The sequence below is a fragment of the Python bivittatus genome, unplaced genomic scaffold (assembly GCF_059951505.1).
Source record: "Python bivittatus isolate LINGU-HERP-01145 unplaced genomic scaffold, Pbiv_v1 ctg000700_np1212, whole genome shotgun sequence".
Taxonomy (NCBI): Eukaryota; Metazoa; Chordata; class Lepidosauria; order Squamata; family Pythonidae; genus Python; species Python bivittatus.
In genome coordinates, this window is record NW_028277098.1 from 73,715,831 (window position 1) to 73,736,167 (window position 20,337).

At 35.6% G+C, this 20,337-nt stretch overlaps 1 protein-coding gene across 5 annotated transcripts in view; it reads left to right on the forward strand.

Moving 5' to 3' along the window:
- The window catches only part of RALGAPB (Ral GTPase activating protein non-catalytic subunit beta), a 65,262-nt gene that overhangs the window by 20,522 nt on the left and 24,403 nt on the right, over nt 1–20,337 (forward strand). For 3 of the 5 annotated variants that reach the window (XM_088128462.1, XM_088128463.1, XM_088128466.1), the window contains exons 9-15: nt 5,340–5,375; nt 7,112–7,313; nt 8,650–8,817; nt 9,948–10,062; nt 10,988–11,135; nt 14,124–14,188; nt 14,328–14,460. In XM_088128462.1, the coding sequence (XP_087984588.1) occupies nt 5,340–5,375; nt 7,112–7,313; nt 8,650–8,817; nt 9,948–10,062; nt 10,988–11,135; nt 14,124–14,188; nt 14,328–14,460 (867 nt within the window). The remainder of the gene's footprint in view (nt 1–5,339; nt 5,376–7,111; nt 7,314–8,649; nt 8,818–9,947; nt 10,063–10,987; nt 11,136–14,123; nt 14,189–14,327; nt 14,461–20,337) is intronic. The other 2 variants (XM_088128464.1, XM_088128465.1) reach the window with 1 other exon arrangement.

Genomic DNA, 20,337 nt, shown 5'->3' on the forward strand with positions numbered 1-20,337 from the left:
ACCTTGGCTGATCTAGAAAGCAAACTGGTTTGGGCCTGGTTAGTACTTGGATGGGAAAGCTACCTGGGAAGTCCAGGACTATAGGCTAGACTGGGAAGTTGAAAAAAAAAAGTCTCACAAAAAGGCAATAACAAACCATTTCCATATCAGGACAATAAAACTCCATGTATGTGTTAATTTAAATCAATAGGAGCTGAGTTCAACTTGGAGGTGACTTTACTGTATTCTTATATGGGCAACATGAGCAAGAGTTTAAAGATCTCTAGAACATAACTATTGTACTGAGTCTTTTTAAAATAATGTACTACGGAGAATAGAAGACTTATACATGAATTGAAGGGCTTCCTGTCCTGCAGTATGCAAAACTTGGGAATTACATACGGCTACCATACCTATCAGCCACACAATCCACAGACATATTTTAAATTATCCAGAGTTTTGTCGTAAAGCATGATCTGTTCTTGAAGTGGCTTGCCCCCCAGAAAGGGCGGCATGGATTCCTTCTGGTGCCTTTGTTTTGTGCCTCCCCCTTATGTCTTTTGGAGTATAGGTTTGTAGTACTTAGCATACTGTAATTTGAACAACTAGCTGGAATCTTTCATTTCTCAGATTTAAGTGTTTAGTCAGAACTCCATTCTCAGTTTTCCCAAAGTTATTGGGGCTTTTCTCAGAATTTATAACAGTTCAGGTACTCACTGATCAGCCCAATTATCATGCTCATTTCTTGCCATCTTTCTTTCCTACTCTGGGCCAAGGATTTCCTGCTTGTACTCTTGAACTATGTTGTTTCCATGTTTGCCTTATAGTTCCTCATAGAGCTTCACTCTTTGTAGAGCAACCATTGAGATTCTCTAGCTGCTTTTCATTTTTGGACGCAGTTGAATCATACAGAGTTTGATGCAAGTTTATTTCTTTTTCATCTGATACTGCTCTAAAGCTTGCATTCTGCACCTCACGTTGTTCTATACCATTTTATCCCAAGGCCTCCATAAGGCTTATTTTATTCTCCCCACCCGTAATATGTTAAGTCATAATTTCTTTCTTGTACAGTGGTACCTCTACTTACGAACTTAATCCGTTCCGTGACTCTGATCGCAAGTTGAGTTGGTCGCAAGTCGAGGTAAATTTTCCCATAAGGTTCAATGTAAATACGGTTAATCCATTCCGCCCTCCGAATTTGGTCGCACCCCGAAGCAAATTTTCCCATAAGGTTCAATGTAATTACCGTTAATCCGTTCTGGCGTCCACGGACCACGCGTCAGGCAGAAAAGCGCCCGCACAGCGGGGCGGCAAAACACCTGCACACCATGCGTCGGGCGGAAAAGCGCCCGCGCACCGCGCGGTGGGGCAGCAAAACACCCGTGCGCTGTGCATCAGGGGCGGAAAAGCGCCCACGCCCCGCACGTCAGGGGTGCGGCGGGGCGGCAAAACGCCCGCGCGCCGCGCAGCGGGGCAGAAAAACACCCGCGGACCACGTGTCGGGCGGAAAAATGGCCGCAGACCACGTGTCAGGACGGAAAAATGGCCGTGGACCACGTGTCAGGGTGGAAAAATGGCCATACCTCGAGGCGGAGTTCGCACATCGAGGTAAATTTTTGGGGCCGGAGCTGGTCGTATCTCGAAAATTTTGTAAGTAGGGGTGTTCGTAAGTAGAGGTACCACTGTATATTCTTTCTTTCTTACTTTCTTTCTTAATCCCTCCCTCCCTCCCTCCCTCCTTCCTTCCTTCCTTCCTTCCCTCCCTCCCTCCCTCCCTCCCTCCTCCTCATTCATTCATTCATTCAAAAGCCAGTTTGCTATAGTGGTTAAGGCATCAGGCTAGAAACTGGGAGACCATGAATTCTAGTTCTGCCTTAGGCACAAAGCCAGCTGGATGACCTTGGGCCAGTCACTCTCAGCCCTAGGAAGCAGGCAATGGTAAACCACTTCTGAAATCTTGCCAAGAAAACTGCAGGGACTAATTCAGGCAATTGCCAGGAGTCAAGATTGACTCGAAGGCGTGCATACAATACATATCATTTCTGTTATTAGCAATAAAGATCCAATCTAGTATTATGGATTGATATGCTAATTAGCCTTTCTTTAAACATTTATACAGGTAGACCTTGCTTAATGACCCTAATTGGGACCAACAACTCTGCCACTAAATGAAGCAGTTGCTAAGTGGGAAATCACATGACCACAACTGTGTTTTCTGGCTGGAAAGAGACAGTCAGTTTCACAGCTTCTGCTTTTGTTTGCCTCTTAACCACTCCCCCACCCTTTGGAGTGCCTGCTTACTGTCTTGTACAGATCGAAAGCAATGCGATTGCACCCAGCCCAGGGCTGGGAGCTATGGGCACCCTACACAAACAACTTACTCTCTTGAAATCCCTTTGTCTCCAATCTCTCTGCTTTGTAGGGGGGTGAGAAAAAAAGCAAGCAATATCTGTTGGCAATCTCTCCTTTGCCTGACCATCTCCCCCTCCCTTACAGAGCAGAGAGATCGGAGAGGGATTTCAAGAGAGTAAGGTGTTTGCTCTTCTACCCACTGAGAGCAATGCAATTGTGCCGGCAGTGGGAAAGGATCCGGCAAAGGAGAGGTCACCTACAGAAATTGCTTGCTTTTTTTCTCTCCCCCCCACCCCTACTCCACAAAGAGGAGAGATTGGAGAGAAAGAGATTTCAAGAGAGTACTGTAAGCTGTTTGTATAGCACTCCTGCAGCTCTCAGCCCCGGGCTGTTGGTGCAATCGCATTGCTTTCGATGTGTAGAAGAGCAAACAACTTACTTTCTTGCAATCCCTCTCTCCAATCTCTCTGCTCTGCAAGGAGGGAAAGAAAGAAAAAACTTCAGGTCAGTCACAGGACAACGTGTACTGACTTTAATGGCAATCACATGACTGAGGGACGCTGCAAAGGTCATAAATGGGCCTTAAAGTTATTTTTTAGCACTGTCGTAACTTTGAACAGTCACTGAACAAATGGTCAGTAAGTGAGGACTACCTGTAGTAAAATAAAGCTGTTTTATTTCCCCATATAATCTAGGTCAGTGAACTAATTTTCCCAAGTTTTGTCAAAGTATATCTACTGTATTGTGTGGCTACCTTGCTGTTGCAAACAAGCTCTACATTCCAGTTTAACTGAATATACAGTTGAATTCAAGTGTACATGTTAACAAGAGTATTTGAAAACAAAAGGATAATAATAAATTGGTATGCATCCTCCATTTTTCTGTTGTACATTCCTTGATGCTGAATGGCACTGAGCAATAATGTATGATCTATTCTTTCCTACTGTATTTTTTCCTTCAGATTGTAATCTCTTTCATTTGTTTTAAAATGTATTCAATGTAAAATTGAAGACATTGGATGTCTTTGGCTTCAGACATTCTTAGGTTCATATTTGTATATGTTTGTGTGTGTGTGAGTGTATGTGTATTTTAGATATATGAGAAAAAATTCTGCTTAAAACTACAGAGCTGCTGCTAAATTAAAGTACACAAAAACTGGACTAACTGGATAGTGTGATCTGTTTGCTTTAATGAAGTGGTAGACAAACTCAGAAGTGTTGCAATAACTGAGTGAATAATTAATGGTTATTAGACAAGAGGGGAATTGCTGGCTCCTCAAGGAGATATTGTAAAGAAATTAAGGAATGTCTGTCTTTTTTGTAATTTCTCAGCACTCAAGTGTCATATGCCTGTTCTGTGTAGGCTTTACTACAAGTTATACAGTAGAAACTAATGAAGACCCACATCAATTTCTGAGTCTAATTTCAGAACGATTTTCCCCTGTTCTTCTCCTTTTTGTTTTGTAGCTTTGCTTGCTACATTTGTTTGTATGGTATATTTATGTCACTTTATGTGAGATGGGCAGCTATATAAATATGATAAATAAAAAATAAATACATTAAATATTTTAACATTCTCTTTTCTCTTTAAAACAGAAACATTTCATTACTCTAATCTTTTGACTTGGTGAGAGGTTGTTTCTGTGTTGTAGTTGCTCTGTTGTAGAGGATAACTTGCATAGCCAGCGTATTGGAATTTGAGTTCAGTATTTAATTACTTTGAAGCACTGCTGAAGGTAGTCCTTTGCACAAACATGCACTTTGTGGAAGGAACATTCTTTCTGTTATTTTTGCTTCAAGACATGTCATTCAAATCCTCCACTGAAGACTAGAAAACCAATCAAATAGGTTGCTGGAAATTCCTGTTTTCAGAGAGTCTTGAATCTGAACACAAGCTGTGGCAAAAAATGCCAACATGAGGATGGGTACAGGGTTACTTAAAAAGTGCCTTTGAAGTAGGATAACGAATGTGCAAAAGGCATGCTTGTTGATAGCAGCTACAGATTGCAGAACCCTTGAAGAGAAAGCTTGAAAAGTCCTCTTCTTGCCTCAGTTGTTCTCAATTAAGTCCTTATTCAGCTCTTCAAGCTTTTGGTACAATGCAGAGAAATTAGATGCCAGTTTACATTTTATCTAAGATGTGTGATTGCTGTGTTAGTAATAAACGATATGAGAAGTGGCTTTTCTAAGGTTGGGGACATTTTTGTTTTATCAGTGGGTGTGATGGCATAATTAATTCTGCCTTGATTTATGCAGGGACTACTTTATGCAAATATATCTCCACAGCACTCAAATAATGATTGAATTGGTTTTAGTTTTAATTTAAAGCAAACAATACATTCCTATTCCCATACAAATCTTCGTAGTTACAAATTAATTAATTCCAGTGTGATCCTCAGGGCAAAACAAGATGTTTAACTACCTTTTACATTAAAAGGGATTTCTTCTGAAACCCTTCCTGGTCTGTTTGTTTCCCAGATGATTTGTCATTCTTTCACCTTTCACTTTTCCACAAAGTGCAGGTAACCTTGAATAAAAAATTCTATTGCTTTTTTTTTCCCCCTGAAGAAAGGGTTTGGGTGATCACTAAGGTGTTTTGCCATCCCTATGGAAACTGCAAATAAAGAGACTGATCTGATGTGAGATATATAGATAGTAAATTTTCTTTCTTCCCATCTCTTTATGATTTCCTTGTAGTGTAGGTTTTCAGTTGCTGATATATGAATTAAAGCAAAACGCTGTCTGAATAGTACGGTAAAACTAAATGTACAATATATGAAACCCATGACAATATTTTAAACCGTTTAGAGTTCTGCATGCAGTCATAATTTTGAACCGTAACACTAATTTCCTATATGTTTAACAAGCCTGCTAGATCATAAGCTTTTAATCTGTGTTTCAAAACCCTAAACACTACTTAACTTGTTATTACAGTTTCATCATTTTAAAGTATTTTATAACTATTGCTGTCCTTTGATTTATTTCCATTTTATTTCTATTATCTTGCAGCATCTTTTATCCAAATTCTTCTTTCTTATAAATCTTGTAAGTAGGAACTAGTAGCTTCTCTTTAATTGCAGTCATGTTTTTTCTTTTTCTTTTCTTTTTTTTCATAATCCCATTTTTTTAATTTGTATCATTGTCAACCCTTGTAGCTTTTGCTCTTTACATGGAAAGACAAATAGCTGTGTGTGCTTTTTTAAGCGGGGAAGATTGTTGGCAAAAGCAAATCTGCCTGAAATCAGTCCCATCATTTTCTGTACTCTAGTCTGTGTTCGTGTCATGAATTATAGGACTTTGCACTAACCATGTTTTTTTTCCCATAAAGCTTCTTTTACACAGATCTAGTGTTTTGATTTGTATGCATTCTGCATGTAGTTTTATTTCCCCCTAATATAACATTTTGCTGGATAGCTTCTACAGGACAAAAATGGCTCATGGGAAGACGCATAAAGATTTGGGTTTAGTTACTTCTGCCAAAATAAAATTAGTGAAGAAATTACTTTTTAAAAAGACAGTAAAATTGATCTTAACCTGCTTTTTCTAAATTACTAATCTATTAGTAATAAACATTCAGCACTTGAGCAGAGCTTCTGTTTGTAAGACTATAGTTGACATAGGTTGCATCCTATGCATATTTCTTGAGGTAACTCTGAACTTTGAATTCAGTGAGACTTCTGAATAAGCCTGTATAGGATTAGGCTGTAAAACATCTCTTTTCCATTCCCCTAATAAGGTAGAATTGGATTAACAGTTGCTTTTCTAGTACTGGAATTACTTTTGTTGTGAGCATCCATCTGCATGATCTTAAACTGTTCATATCTGCTAGAAATCCACCTAACAGTTCTCATTTGTGGAAAAGAGGAATTGTGTAAGGGGCATTCTGGCTGACAGCTGGAAGAAACCGAACAGTTACATGTTTGAATAGAGCATCAATGACAGTAGAGGTTTGTGAATGTAATAAGCTTGGTGATTGCTGGGAAAAATATAGGCACAGGAAGTGAAGAGTGAACTGTTTGTAGCCTCCTAATGTATTTTAAAATATATTGGATTTTTTCCTTAATCCATGCCACCAAAAGTTTCATAAGCATGCAGGAATTTCCATCTCTGCACTCAGGTCACTTTTGCCATACCATCCCTTGTGTATCTCATAAAGCGACTCTGAGTGATAGTTCTGGCAAGCAGGCCTGATGAAGATGAAAGAACTGCAGGAGAAAAGTGAAAAAGCTTGAGAAGAGTATGGAGGGCATTTCTTTCTGAGCATTTCCTCTGATGCTATAGTAATACATCTCTTGGCTTTTTTGAAGCAATATTTTCCATAGACATGATTTGGAATTTGGCGTCTGCCTGTATCCTTACTTCTAGTTCCAGAATAGGGGACCCAGGAGCTTGCTGGATAGTTAAAAGGTGAGGTCCAGTTTTTGAGAACATAAAGGATTTATACAGTGGGTAAGGAAAATTAATGACGTTGTAAAACAAGTTTCAGGGGCTTTTTGTTGATGCATCTGGCTGAGAATGTGAATGGAACAGAGGCTTCTGTGCTTGGGTAGCATGGATTGCTGAGGGAGATGATTTGCTTGTGTGTGAAGATGAAAGGAAATAATTTTCTTACAAAAGTCATAGTCCCTAAATGCTTTATAAACAGAGGCAGCAATGCAAATGCAGTAAACTAATGGTTTTTATGATTACTAAATTTGACATGATCTTTGTGTCCAGGATCCCATGAGCCTATTGGATATACTTGCAAATGTAATAAAACTCTGTGCTTCTTTTTGTTTTAGCTATAGCAACACAAGCTAATATGGAGTTTCGCCGGAAAGGTTCACAAATGTCTGCAGAGACTATGGCTTCCAATCCTATATTTGATGCAGGTGAATTTTCTGACAACTATGAATCTGGCAGAGCAGAGGCATGTGGAACACTTTGTAGAATATTTTGTAGCAAGAAAACCGGAGAAGATATACTGCCAGCCTACTTATCCCGGTACTGATTTATGTTTTGAATTGTTCAAATATTCTGTTATATACTTGTGTTACATATGAAGGTTTTTTCAACTTCTTACATTTTGGATGCCTCAGATATTAGGTATTCAACTGAGATTCAAAGAATATTATCTTTGACATATAAGTATATAAAAACACAATATCCTGGATTCCATCTTTTTTTAGGCAAACAAAATACAGCATTGTTTTCTTCATTATATGCTTTCCAAACCACTTTAGGAAAATTTTAATATGAGGAGGATGTAATAGTGACACAATAGGGGAAATAGCAATTCTTCAGTTATTTGGCAAAAACCCTTGTAATCATTTGCAAGAAAGAATGTTTATTTGAAATGTGAAACAGTTTCAGATGACGTGGTTATGGCTAGTAAAAGCAAATGAATACTGAGTTTTTCCCATTGTTCTTCTGTAATGTATAGTAGCATATTGTAACTACTATCCTGTTTATACATTTGGCATCATTGGTTATTGTAGGTGAGAAAACAGGTAACATAATAACATTATATGTAACCTATAGGGGAGAGGAAAACCTCTCATTCATGGGATGCCAATTGTAATGGTGTTTTTGCCTTATTTGTAACATGTAATTCTGCACATAGCTAAGTGAGGAGAGTCTTGTTTTACAGGGAGCGACAGAAGTATAAAAAGTCAGCCCCTGAATCAAATAGTCTTTTTGTGTAAAGAGAACGTTGTATTTTAAATTGTTCCTTCATATTGCTGATCAGTAAACTACTTCAGATCTCATGAATCTACACTACAGTTTAGTTTAACAATCTAAACATAGGTCATGCATGTGCAGCAACCTAAATAGACATATTCCTTTGGGTTTAAATGGTTAATTTACATGTGCTGTTGGAAAGATGTCCATGCCATCCCAGGATAGTAATTGCAGGGTAGCCCTAGTGGTTAAGTTTTCAGCTAGGACCAGGAAGTCCCGGATGCAAATCTCCATTCTGCTAGGGAGCTCACTGGATGTGACTTGGGCCAGTCATTCTCTCTCAGCCCAACCTCTCATAGATGTTATATAGATAACATTAGAGAGACCCCACATAAACTGCCTTGAGCACAGAATAAAGGTGGGATATAAATGCAACAAATAACTAATTTTTGTTCAGCATAACTAATTAAAACATCTGCAAGACTGAACAGCATGATAATTTTTCAATCTAGCTTTTTGTTTGAATCAGAGAATGTAGCAGATACTTTAATGCCTCACTATAAATGCCAGATTTGCCTTTGCTGTTGACCATCTAAAACAACCTTAGCTTGCTAATGCTTCTTTCATATACCTCTTTATACTTTTTTTTTTCTGCCAGGTTTTACATGCTTTTAATTCAGGGACTGCAGATAGCTGATTCTGTTTGTCACCCAGTTCTGGCTAGTGTCATCTTAAACTCCCCTGCCTTGTTCTGCTGTGACCTGAAGGGGATTGATGTCTTGGTTCCTTACTTCATTTCAGCACTTGAAACTATCTTACCTGACAGGTGAATTGATAACATTCATATTACTTTTTAAACTGCTGAATATTTTCAGAATCAGATAGATGGGATTGCTGTGCTGTCAGGGAATTCTAGAAGCTGCAGCCTCAACAGATCTGGAAGGTATCTGGTTGAGGAAGGCTGTTCTATATTTTTAAGAATATCAACTCAGATCAAAGGGCAAAATGGAAGGGAAAGACTATTGATGCAGTTTGTTATGTTCTGGATGTCTTATAGCATAGCATATATAATTAACGTTATATGAATATTTACTAAAAATATAGGTTATTTTATGTTCTGTTATGTGTTTTTGGTCCCATTAAAAATGGATAAGAGAAATTGGTAGAATTGGAAGCACTAGATAATATTTTTCTATCTGTTTCAATTATTAGTTATTGATGTTTATCATATAGCTTTCGTAGAGAGCCAAAGTAAATAACTTTTATTTCTGAGAAACACGTATTTGAACATGTAGCTTACATTATTATATTAGTTACAATTGGCAAACATATAGTTGCACTGCTTTTAAAGCAGACTTATTAAAGAAAGGATTGTCCTATGTATATGGCTTCTTTATCCATGTTATAAAATTAAAAAATAAATCTGATAGTTTTGACAGTAAAATTACCTTTACATCATTCATAGAAGCATAGCAATAAGCATTGGTGCATCTGTCCCAGTATTATTAATGCTATCTTGCAGCAACTATCTAGGATTTCAGAGATGCCAGGAATTAAAACCAGGACCTTCTGTCTACAATGTACTGCTTCATAACTGATACTTGACTAAAATGCTCAGTTATTCAAAAGGTCTTATGCAGCCCACCCATCTAAAACCTTGACATCTTCTGAGGTAGAACACTGAGTATATCAACACAGAAACATCTTGCTCTTGACCTCAGATATAAATCACATGTAATAACCTGTATTCAAGCTGAATAAGAATTCCAGCGTTTTCTGCCTACAGATTTTTCCATTAAAATGAATGCGTTGGGCTCTTCTACCAGCAAACTATGACATTCTGGTGAATCTTGTACAGACATTAAATGCTACAACTGCACACCTAAACAGGATATTTTTGTTTTGAAATAGAAATGATAGGTTGAAAAACTATCATTTTCTTATTTTTTTATCCAGGGAACTCTCAAAATTTAAAACATATGTGAATCCTACGGAACTAAGAAGGGCCTCTATCAATATTTTATTCTCCTTGTTACCTCTTCCTCATCATTTTGGAACAATCAAATCAGAGGTAATGGATTTAGGGATTTTTAAAAAAAATAATTTTAGCCTAAACATAACCAAATTAGCATTTAGTATAGCATATATAATTAACGTTATATGTTAATTATATATGCTATATATATAGGTTATTTTATGTTCTGTTACGTGTTTTTGGTCCCATTAAAAATGGATAAGAGAAATTGGTAGAATTGGAAGCACTAGATAATATTTTTCTATCTGTTTCAATTATTAGTTATTGATGTTTATCATATAGCTTTGGTAGAGAGCCAAAGTAAATAACTTTTATTTCTGAGAAACACGTATTTGAACATGTAGCAGAGAATTGGCAAAAAAGTGCTATTATTTGATAGAAAAGAAATAAATTCACAAAATGAATGAGAATGTGTGATTTTATTATAAATATTCTTGTACCAATTAATACCTGATTAGGATAAAACACTTTAGGTCTTTGGAAATGCATATACCACACTGTAATTTCGAATAGACAGGATCATATACATATTTTGCATCTTGAGCTGGTAGTACAGTGTGATAGTTAGTTAAATGTCAGGCCTGACCTTTACTGTACGGACAGATTCCTGACATCTTTTGTCACCACTCCATTCTTTTGGATACTTACGCTTTACAGTTCTATAATGCAAGTTTCTGAATATATCTGTAATTTTAATTATGTTTCTTTAATTTACATTGACTAAGATTGATTTTTTTTCTATTTTGCTAGTTAGTTTTACAGTTAATTTAATAGCTCTGTTGAACAATATTTCTGTGTTGCATTCTTCAGTTCAGAGCTGAAGTATTGGGAAAGTTAAATTACATAAATGTTTATTAGATACCTGCTAAGTGCATAAAAGGGCATAAAGATTACATGCAAATGCTACAAGTATCTAATATGCATCTATTGCTACATATGATTAAAGCAATTTATTTTTCAGGTTGTTCTGGAAGGAAAATTCAGCAATGATGAAAGTTCATCCTATGATAAACCAGTAACCTTCCTTTCTTTGAAGCTGAGACTTGTGAATATATTGATTGGAGCACTCCAGACAGAAACAGACCCCAACAACACACAGATGATACTAGGTTGCTTTTCTACTTGATCCATGAGATGTGTGCTTTTGAAAAAAGTTTTGTGTATGTTACTTGAGTGCTCATAAGATCAGATTCCAGTTACTGGCGATATTATAAATAGTTGCCTTGAAGAAGTGAGGGTATAAATATAGATAGAAGGTTGAAGCTACTGTGTTGCTTAATCGTTAACAATAGCAGCAGAATATATCAGGCTGCGACAAACCAGGAAATTGAACTTAGAGGCAGCTACATGATACAACAGGATGAGCTGAAGTAGTAGGAGAAAGGTTTGGATGTCAAGAAAAGCAGCCTAATGCTTCTTCTACATAAGATTAATGTTACAGAATAGGAAATTAACTCCCAAGGGCCGCCTGCTTCCTGACTTCAGGAATACAGGTTTGATAGGACTATAGATCCCTCTTCTGACCAACAGCTCTGGACAGGTCCAAGTCCAGGATTTTTTGTTTCCTTGGTGCCCAGTATCAGGAGCCAGAGTGATAAATGACTATCCTAAAAAATTAGTGAACACATTTTTACAATATTTCTAATGTTCTGATGACTCCAATTTAATCTTATTGATTAAGGAAGATAAAAATGAAAATACCTATTTTCAGTATTTTTTCTCTGCAAGGAGATGATGTTCAGATAGAAAGAAAATTTTGAGTTTATAAGTGATTGATAAATGTTACTGTGATGAAAGACAGAAAGCATGGGCTGTTCTGTACTTTATTTGCATCTACAGGTACATAATATTTTGGGGGGCTCATTGGAAGAGGACATAATTTCTGGACAAAGAACTCAAAATACACTTTCCTCTGATGGAATACAGAAAAAACTATTTTTTTTAAACTGTTGAGAATTGACTTTTTTTTTTGACAGATGTACGTGTGCAGTTGTCTGATACCACATCTTTTTATTTATTTATTTATTTAAACAAATCCTCTCCCCCAAATTATGCTTTTTGTTTTGTTTTTTACCATGTACTTATCAGAAAAAAGGGCAGTCTCTGAAAACCAAAAAAAGAAAGGGAGAAGAATATTTCAAGTATCAATAAAAAAAAATATTTTAGCATGGGAAAGCCTAGCGTGTTTCAGAAATTCTTTTCTCACCAAAGCATAGATATTGATAAAAATATATATTTGTTTTATTTTTGCTTTCATAATTTTTAAAAATTCACTATGTACATTGACCTTACATATACACATTTCCAAAATGTGCTTGAAACTCTAAAGTGGAAAAAATTCTCCATTGCGTATGCCTATGTGATTCTGGATGGACAAATTGTGGCCCTCCAGCTGTTTAACTCCCATTAGTCCTAGCCATAAACACCAGGGCCAAGAAAAGACAGAAACTGTAGTTGAACTAGATCTGGAAAATGGAAGCTGCAGTTATCCATGCTCTGTTTAAAAGAATACACTCTTAACCCAGACTCTTAGCAGATATTGGAAGCATCAAAACAGATTAATACCAGTCCATATTAAATTCTCTGGCTAATACAGTATTGTTGGTAACTGCTAAATGTGTTTCTTGGGTCAGTCTGAATGGTAAGTCAGAGTGCCCATCAGAAACACCTGAAGAACTCAGATTGCCCTGAGCTGTAGACTACTAGATTCTCTTTTTACACATTTGTTACTTATCACATTGTAATCATTTGATAAGCTCCATACTATATATGGATTCCTGTGGTAACCAGGTGTTAGACTTGGTGGCCTAACTCCCTTCAATTCTAAGAATCTTTCCTACTTCCTGTATTTCATTTTGTCTGTTATTTAAGGTGGGCTGCATCTTGAAATGGCAGCAGACCAAAAGTTACAGTGTAATACATTCATAATTACATAATCTTTTCCAGCATATACCTGTGTTTCTGTTATCATATGTAATGCTTTTTTGAGTGTAATAACTGTTTAATTTAGAAGTATTGCTTTGCCTTATTTAGTGTATCTGTAATTGCCTAGTCTGTAATTTCATAATTTAAATTATGAATTTTGTTTTTATTAGTTTTGTCCTTCTCTGTATTTCTGTGGCATTTTGAAACTTAAGAATGCTTCAAGTGTCCCTAGAATGCTGATTAATGCAGGTAGAGAGCTGAAATTAAAAATGTGGTGAAGTGAGAGAAAAAGGAGAAGAAAAAAATACTTTCTAGAGGAAAGTATTGGTGCTCATTAAAATATTACACATTGCAGCAGTTGAAGGATCCACTTCTTTAGTTATTTCTTTTTCTTATAAAGACTTCACAGCATATCTTGCTTGGGAATGCCTGGTGTTTTCATAAGTCATTTTTTTAAGTCATTTGAAATAATATTTTTGTATTTTTTGTTTGTAGCACTCTTTTTTTTTTTTTAAGTGGCCATTCAGATGAATAAGGAACATAAGATGCCTCTTTTAACCAAAAATGTATTTAAGTAAATGAAAAAAAAAAAAGATCAGGTGACACTAGAATGGTAGTATTAACTAAAAACATTGAACATATTTTTTATTTATTTGTTTATATGTGTGTGTGTGTATATGTGTGTGTGTGTATTTTCACACATTTGTCATCACCCAGCTCCCTAGAAGTGACTGAGTGATTTACAGTAAAAGGATAAATATTAATTAAAATACAATAAAACCCTAGTCCTACAAATAATAAATAATATCTTCCAAGATTGATGGTGAAATTATTAAGCTCGAGCATCAGGGTTGGTTATGCATATGTATGCGCAAAAGAAAAATAACGATGTATAAACCACAAAAAATATGTATGAATATGGTAGAATGGACCTGAAACCTATGGATTCTTAACAACGTGAGAATTCTGAAATTGGTAAAAGTGAATCTGAAAAGGAATTTCTAATTTTCAAAAATTGGGAGCATCGCCTCCCAATGCAGTAAAGTACTGGAATTAATGTTGTATAGATTTTCACAAAATGACAGTGACAACAAATGTCATTAGATACAGGGTTATATAGACAGACAAGTTAGCTGCATAGATATTGTCATATCTTAAATCTAATTCTACAGGTGCGATGTTAAACATTGTGCAAGATTCAGCACTTCTAGAAGCCATTGGTTGCCAGATGGAAACGGTAAGATTTCTTTCATTTTTAAGAAGAGATGCTTTGATGAGTCAAAGCAAATTATCATATAGCAACGGCACAAAAGATATCTGAGTTCTGAGAGGATAGCCTTCCTCTTCTTATAGAACCCTGCTTTCTGAATTAACAGAATGGTGGTGAGAATATTGTCCTGAAAAGCCACAGTCGCACTAACAGTGGCATTAGCACGGCAAGTGGAGGAAGCACAGAACCAACAACTCCTGACAGCGAGCGACCTGCACAAGCTCTGCTAAGGGATTATGGTAAGATTGGCTATCTTAATATCTGCAAAACATCCCTAGTCTACCAATCCCATTTTTTTTAATGGTACCTGAAAGGTTTTGGAAGGTTTACAATTTTAAATTAAAAAAAAGTATAAACACATATATTTTATTGCAAGGTACAAAATTCACCACTTATAGACCATCCTGTTCCAGCAGGCATTTGGGTGGTGGAGATGATAATGGGTTGCCTTTTCAGCAGGCTCTGCTTCGGTTTTGTTCTGTGATTATACAGGTATCATTTTAGTACATTTCAGTTTATGACTCTGTAAATATCCTGAGTCTTGGAAGAAGGTAGATATTTATGTTGCTATAGGTATAAATAAATCACTGTTATTATGATAAGGGACAGAAGGGGAAAGTTGTTGGGTAATAATTGGTGTTTTTGCTTTTTAGATTTATATCCTGCCTTTATTTTGTACAACTCAAGGCAGCCTGCATAATGTTCCCTCCTCCTATTTTCCCCACAACAACAACCCTGTGAGGTGGGTTGGGAGGCTCTCACTCCATAGTTTTTCTACCTATTCCCTTGTTGCAGCTTTTTCCCTCCATCCTTTCAATATTGCTACTTTTTTATTCTGATCATCATTTACAGCCTTCAGAATGTTACTAGATGTATATAATATTCAGTCTGGTTTCCAGAATGGAGAAATTTTTGTGGCTTCATTTTCAAATGGTATCAGAACAGTCTAATGTCATTATAATTGGGAAAAAGATGTAAATAACTTCACTAAATGTTGCAGTGTCTTCAGTTCTTTGCCTGATTTTCAGTTTCTTGACTCCTTATGTTTGTATTTATTGACTGCGCTAAATGTGTACTATGTTCTAGAGCTTGTCAGAGAAACCCAAGATTTATTAATCAATATTAATCAGATGTATCTAAAATATTGTGTGTATGTGCACATATGTATGTTATGTATGGTTCCACTATATTTAAAGATTTAAACGTTCTACACAAATCTTTTCATTGTAGAATTCACTTCAGGATCTGGCAGAGCAGCATATACTGTATTGTCTCATTTAGAACATTCTGGCATGCTTTTCTGTGGCAACTATGTTTAAGCTGGAATGACCTTTTTGACTAGAAAAGCTTATGTTTTCATATGCATTGAGATGCAGTTGTTATCCGAGGTTACAGATTTCTGAGTCTGATAAACCAATACTAGTTGAAGGTCAGCTTCTTTGATAAAAGTTAGAGATCCCAGTCATCCTTCTTAAGAACCCAGAAGCCAGTTACAATGAATTTCCAAATAAATTCAGCAGACAGAGAGCTCTATTTGCATATTTAAATATCCATCTGAATCCCTTTCTACCATTAATTTACATTAGCCTGCCCCATTAGATCTAGCATTACATTTACATCAGGTAGATTACATCAGCTAGCCCCATTAGATGTGGCAGAGAAGGTATGCTGCAGATACCATCTGTCAGGGACTTATATTTGGTAAGTCCCAGATGGTGGGCCTTCTCTGTCATGACACCCACCTTATGGAACATTCTCCCCCTCAAAATTAGGTTAGCTCCATCTCTCTTGATGTTCCAGAAGTCCCTCAAGACCTGGTTATGTCACCAGGCCTGGGGGTCCCAGGGAACTGGAGACTTGTTTAGATGGCTCCACTACTGAGGTGGATGTATTCACACTCTCTCTGCCTGGGGTTTGTATATTTTTAATTTTAATAACTTTTAATTTTTAATGTTGGTTTTTTATATTTTTAAATGCTTGTTTTATATATGTGTTGTTTTTTATTTGATTATTGTACACCAACCAGAGTCATTTCTTGTGAGACTATATAAATTTGATTAATAAATAAATTAATAACAGTAAAAATATCACTTTTAAATAAGGCATCAGATAAGTTACTCTTATCAGATGACTTATTTTTAAAAATATATGTTTATTAGCATTTACAAATACAGAGATAAAAGAGTAATACAAAGGAAAATATAAAAAATAAAGAAAAAAAGGAAAGTGTAAAGAGATAGGAAAAAGAAAGGAAAAAGAAGATATATAAAAAATGACTCCCCCCTCCCTCCAGACAAGTATAAACTTAACACCTTTCAGTTTTTAAAAAATCTCTTCTTTCCATATTTCATCTCTTATCAATAATCAAATTGTAAAAACTCATCATTCATCAGCAAAAGTCTATTAAGAGCTACCAGAAATAGTAACATATGTATTTTAACCTTAATTTTAAAAAAATCAATTTGTAATCCAATTTACCACTTTCTCTAAGAAGTAAAGCAAAAGACATCTCTCCCCACTTATGAACAGATCCTTAAAACCTGGTAATTTAGTCCTGGCAAAAAAAAAAAAATCCCGTTAATAGCAAGTAGAAACCACAACATATATTTTAACCCTGGTCAAATAAGTTCACTTTATAAACCTTCTGTTTGCTTTTAAAGAGCTTAATCTTTAATGCTGTCAAATAATCTCCCACAAGTTGATTTCTTATAATTTTCTCTGTCTCCTTTCAGGAACAACTTCAGTAGTTTCTCTTTGTCTCCTCTCAAAAACAGCTTCATTGGTTTAACACATTCCTTTTGTAAATCCAAGATAAGAAGGCTTTCCAAGTCACTCTTTTGATTTATTTATTTTATTTGTATGTCTCCTTTAATTATTATGACATCAGTTGGTTTCATTTGTAGATCCATTTTGACATCTTTTTCCATATTTTATACTCTGGCATTTTTAAATCCATTTTCAGATCCACAGCATCTTTTTCCATATCACTCTTATAATCCAGCATATTTTAAACTCCAAATCCACATTCAAATAAACCTCATTGTCTATTTTATCCAATAAAATCTGTTGTTCTTCTATATCCTCTGTTATGGTATCAAACAATCTTGTAAGTAATTTCTGAGTACATTATTCCCAAACAGCCTTAATGTCTTCCATAGTCAAATAGCTCCATTGTATTAATGGGTTTCTTCTCCTTTAATTGTAATAGTTTGTTCTCTCTGGTTCCCTCTAGTCAACCTTCAAGTCCCTTCTTATCATCTGTTTATTTTCCAGGCAGCAAAACGTTCCCATGGGAGGATTTCTTACAATTAATTTGAAAATCTTCATATATTCATTTATAAATTTTAAAACAACCCACAGGAAATATTCTTTCAAGTCCATCTAGCCCCTTAACTTTCCAAAATCCACATTCTAGTCTCCCTTCTCTATTTTCCAAAAAGTAAATCTTTTCTTTTTAATCCTTCCGCTTACATGGAGCTTCTTTTATCCAGGGTAGAAGGAGATTCTCCCAGCGTAATAAAACTTGTCCTTTGGAAGGTTCTTAACTTCTAAGAAATCAGTAAAAAGCAGCTTCCTAAAGCAATTAAGAGAAGAAGTAGGCGAACCCAGTGTCTCTTTGAAAGGCGCCGAACAGTGGCTTAGGCAGGATGGTTTTCCCCTGGCTCCCAGAACTCTCAGACCTGCTGGAGATTGCTATTTCATGATCTCTTTGCAGGGAGATTCTGTATGGAGCAAGGACTTCCAGGGACAGCAGTGGCAGACTGAACATGGTCCATTTGACAACTGTGGCGGAATAAGGAGCCTGTGAATGGGTCAGCTCCTTGGGACTGCTCTCCGGATCAAGGAGAGGACAAGGATTATCAGATGACTTATCAAAGGCAGTTTAGTTGTTTCACTGAGATAGACTTTTCAGAGTGTTCTATGCTTTTATGGAGGAATGCAATATGTCATCTGATTAAACTTTGAAGTCCTGTGTACTTTTTAAAATGTTTTTTATTGCTTTAATATATAAAAAAAGAGGGGTAAAAGAAAATAATTGAAAAGAAAAAAGAGAACAAAAAAATTATATATAAGATCATTATTAAATCTTAAGTACGTGGAATAATATCAGTCTTTCCGTTATGTTGATAGAGAGCCAATTCTCAAACAGAAAATAAATGCATGTTATTGATTCAGGACTGTAAATCAGTTTCTCTAACAGAAAGGGTAACTTTTTTTTCCCCTGTACCTCATGTCAGTAAGTCCATGGTTCTTCATTAAATGATAAATTCCAAACTAAGGTCAGAAGTATATTGACATCTTTTAACTATACTGATCTGTGTAACACTTTAGCAAACTTATGGATATTAAACCAAAATAGAACATAGTAGGATATGCCTATGTCATATGAATAAGTGTCCCCCTCTTCATTTTATACTTCAAAAATGAAACTGACAGCCAACCCAACATTCTCTGAAGTATCCAGTAAATTGTCCCAATTTCTTCAACATACCACCAAAGGTTTTTGGGGTTTGGGTGATTAATAAAGCTTATATATTAGTACTTTTAAGACCCTTAGCCATTGAATGGTTAATGTGGGATATTCCAGTACTTTAATCCAGAATTCTTGCAAATAAACAATATCTACCTTAATGATATTCTTTAAGTGTTTATGATATATATATATATCATATATATATATGTAAAATAATCCAAAACATATTCCAATACTAATAATTGGATGATGCTGTTAGTGTAGGTGAACCAAATTGTGATATATGTTTTAATTGAATATACTACATTTAGCAATTTTGGGCAACCCTTCTTTCAGTAACTCAGTAGTTTAAAATAATTAATATCTCTACTTTCCAGTGATCAAAACAAAAAAGTTTACATGCTATTTTCAAACTGATTGTCTTAAAGTATAAATATCTCATGTACATAAATTTTAAATTATGTTTCTGTCTCAACGTCTTCTAAATATGGTTTTTACGCTATAACACAGAAAATACAATAGATCTGTTATTAAATGCATAGCCAAATCCCTGCCAAGATATCAGAGGAGTCACATAATAATGTTAACTATGCCAGTAGTGGTTTTTTGACTAGGTCACTTCCATTCCATAGAGAAATTGAATCCAGATTAATGCCCAGTGATAAGACTGATTTTTTTACAAAAGCCATATGATAGCAAGACCTATAATACCTAAAAGATTGTAAAACATTTTTGAACTTTGAAGATTCTTAGTTTTTTTCATACATATTTAGTGTCGTTGTCATGCTTAAGGCAACTTTTTATCTTGTTTAAGATGGCTCACACCAGTGTCTAAAATTATTCTGAAAGTGATAATAAAAAGCAGCATAAAGGCATAATAATGCAAGATGTACAGAATAATCATTTAGAAATCTTCCTTATACTTTTCTACCTCCTGTCTCTTGCCTCCCTTCCCTGAAATTAGTAGTCATGATATATAGGAAGTTCTCAGTTTAAGAATGAGTTCCATTCCCAAGGTCTGTCCTTAAATCAAATTTGTACGTAAGCTGGAACAGTATTATGTAATACTGTTAATACTAAGTAAAGAGAAGATGAGCCCAAATCCTGCAGCCTAACACAAACGATTCTCAGAAGAAAGATTCCTTAATACTCACCTTTGCCGGACCTGAGTAGCTCACCAGTATTAAGTAGTATTGTGTAATTAACTTGAACCATTGTGTCTTTAACTTGAATCATTGTGTCTTTAACTTGAATTTTGCTACAATAGGCTGCATTCTTAACTATGGGTCATCCTTAAACCTGACATTTTTAACCCAGGGATTACCTGTATTTGCATAGTAAGGAGTATATTCCATAGCTTCAGGGTAGCCAAGTTAAATGAAATTAACTTTTCAGCTTATTATAGAATTAACCAGTCTAGTTTAATTAGTGATTTGTGAGTGAGGGCTTATGTAATGTACTTAAATGAGACTCACTTTGCCACTACATAATGGATGTTATTGATCAGACAGAGGTTGCAGAATTTTACTTCCTAATTTAATCAGCAGAACTCTATTATGGCCAAAACCCAGCAAAACAGATGAAGAAACTTACAGAAAAATACAAAAAACAAACCAGGTTTATATGGGTGAAAGGTGATCAC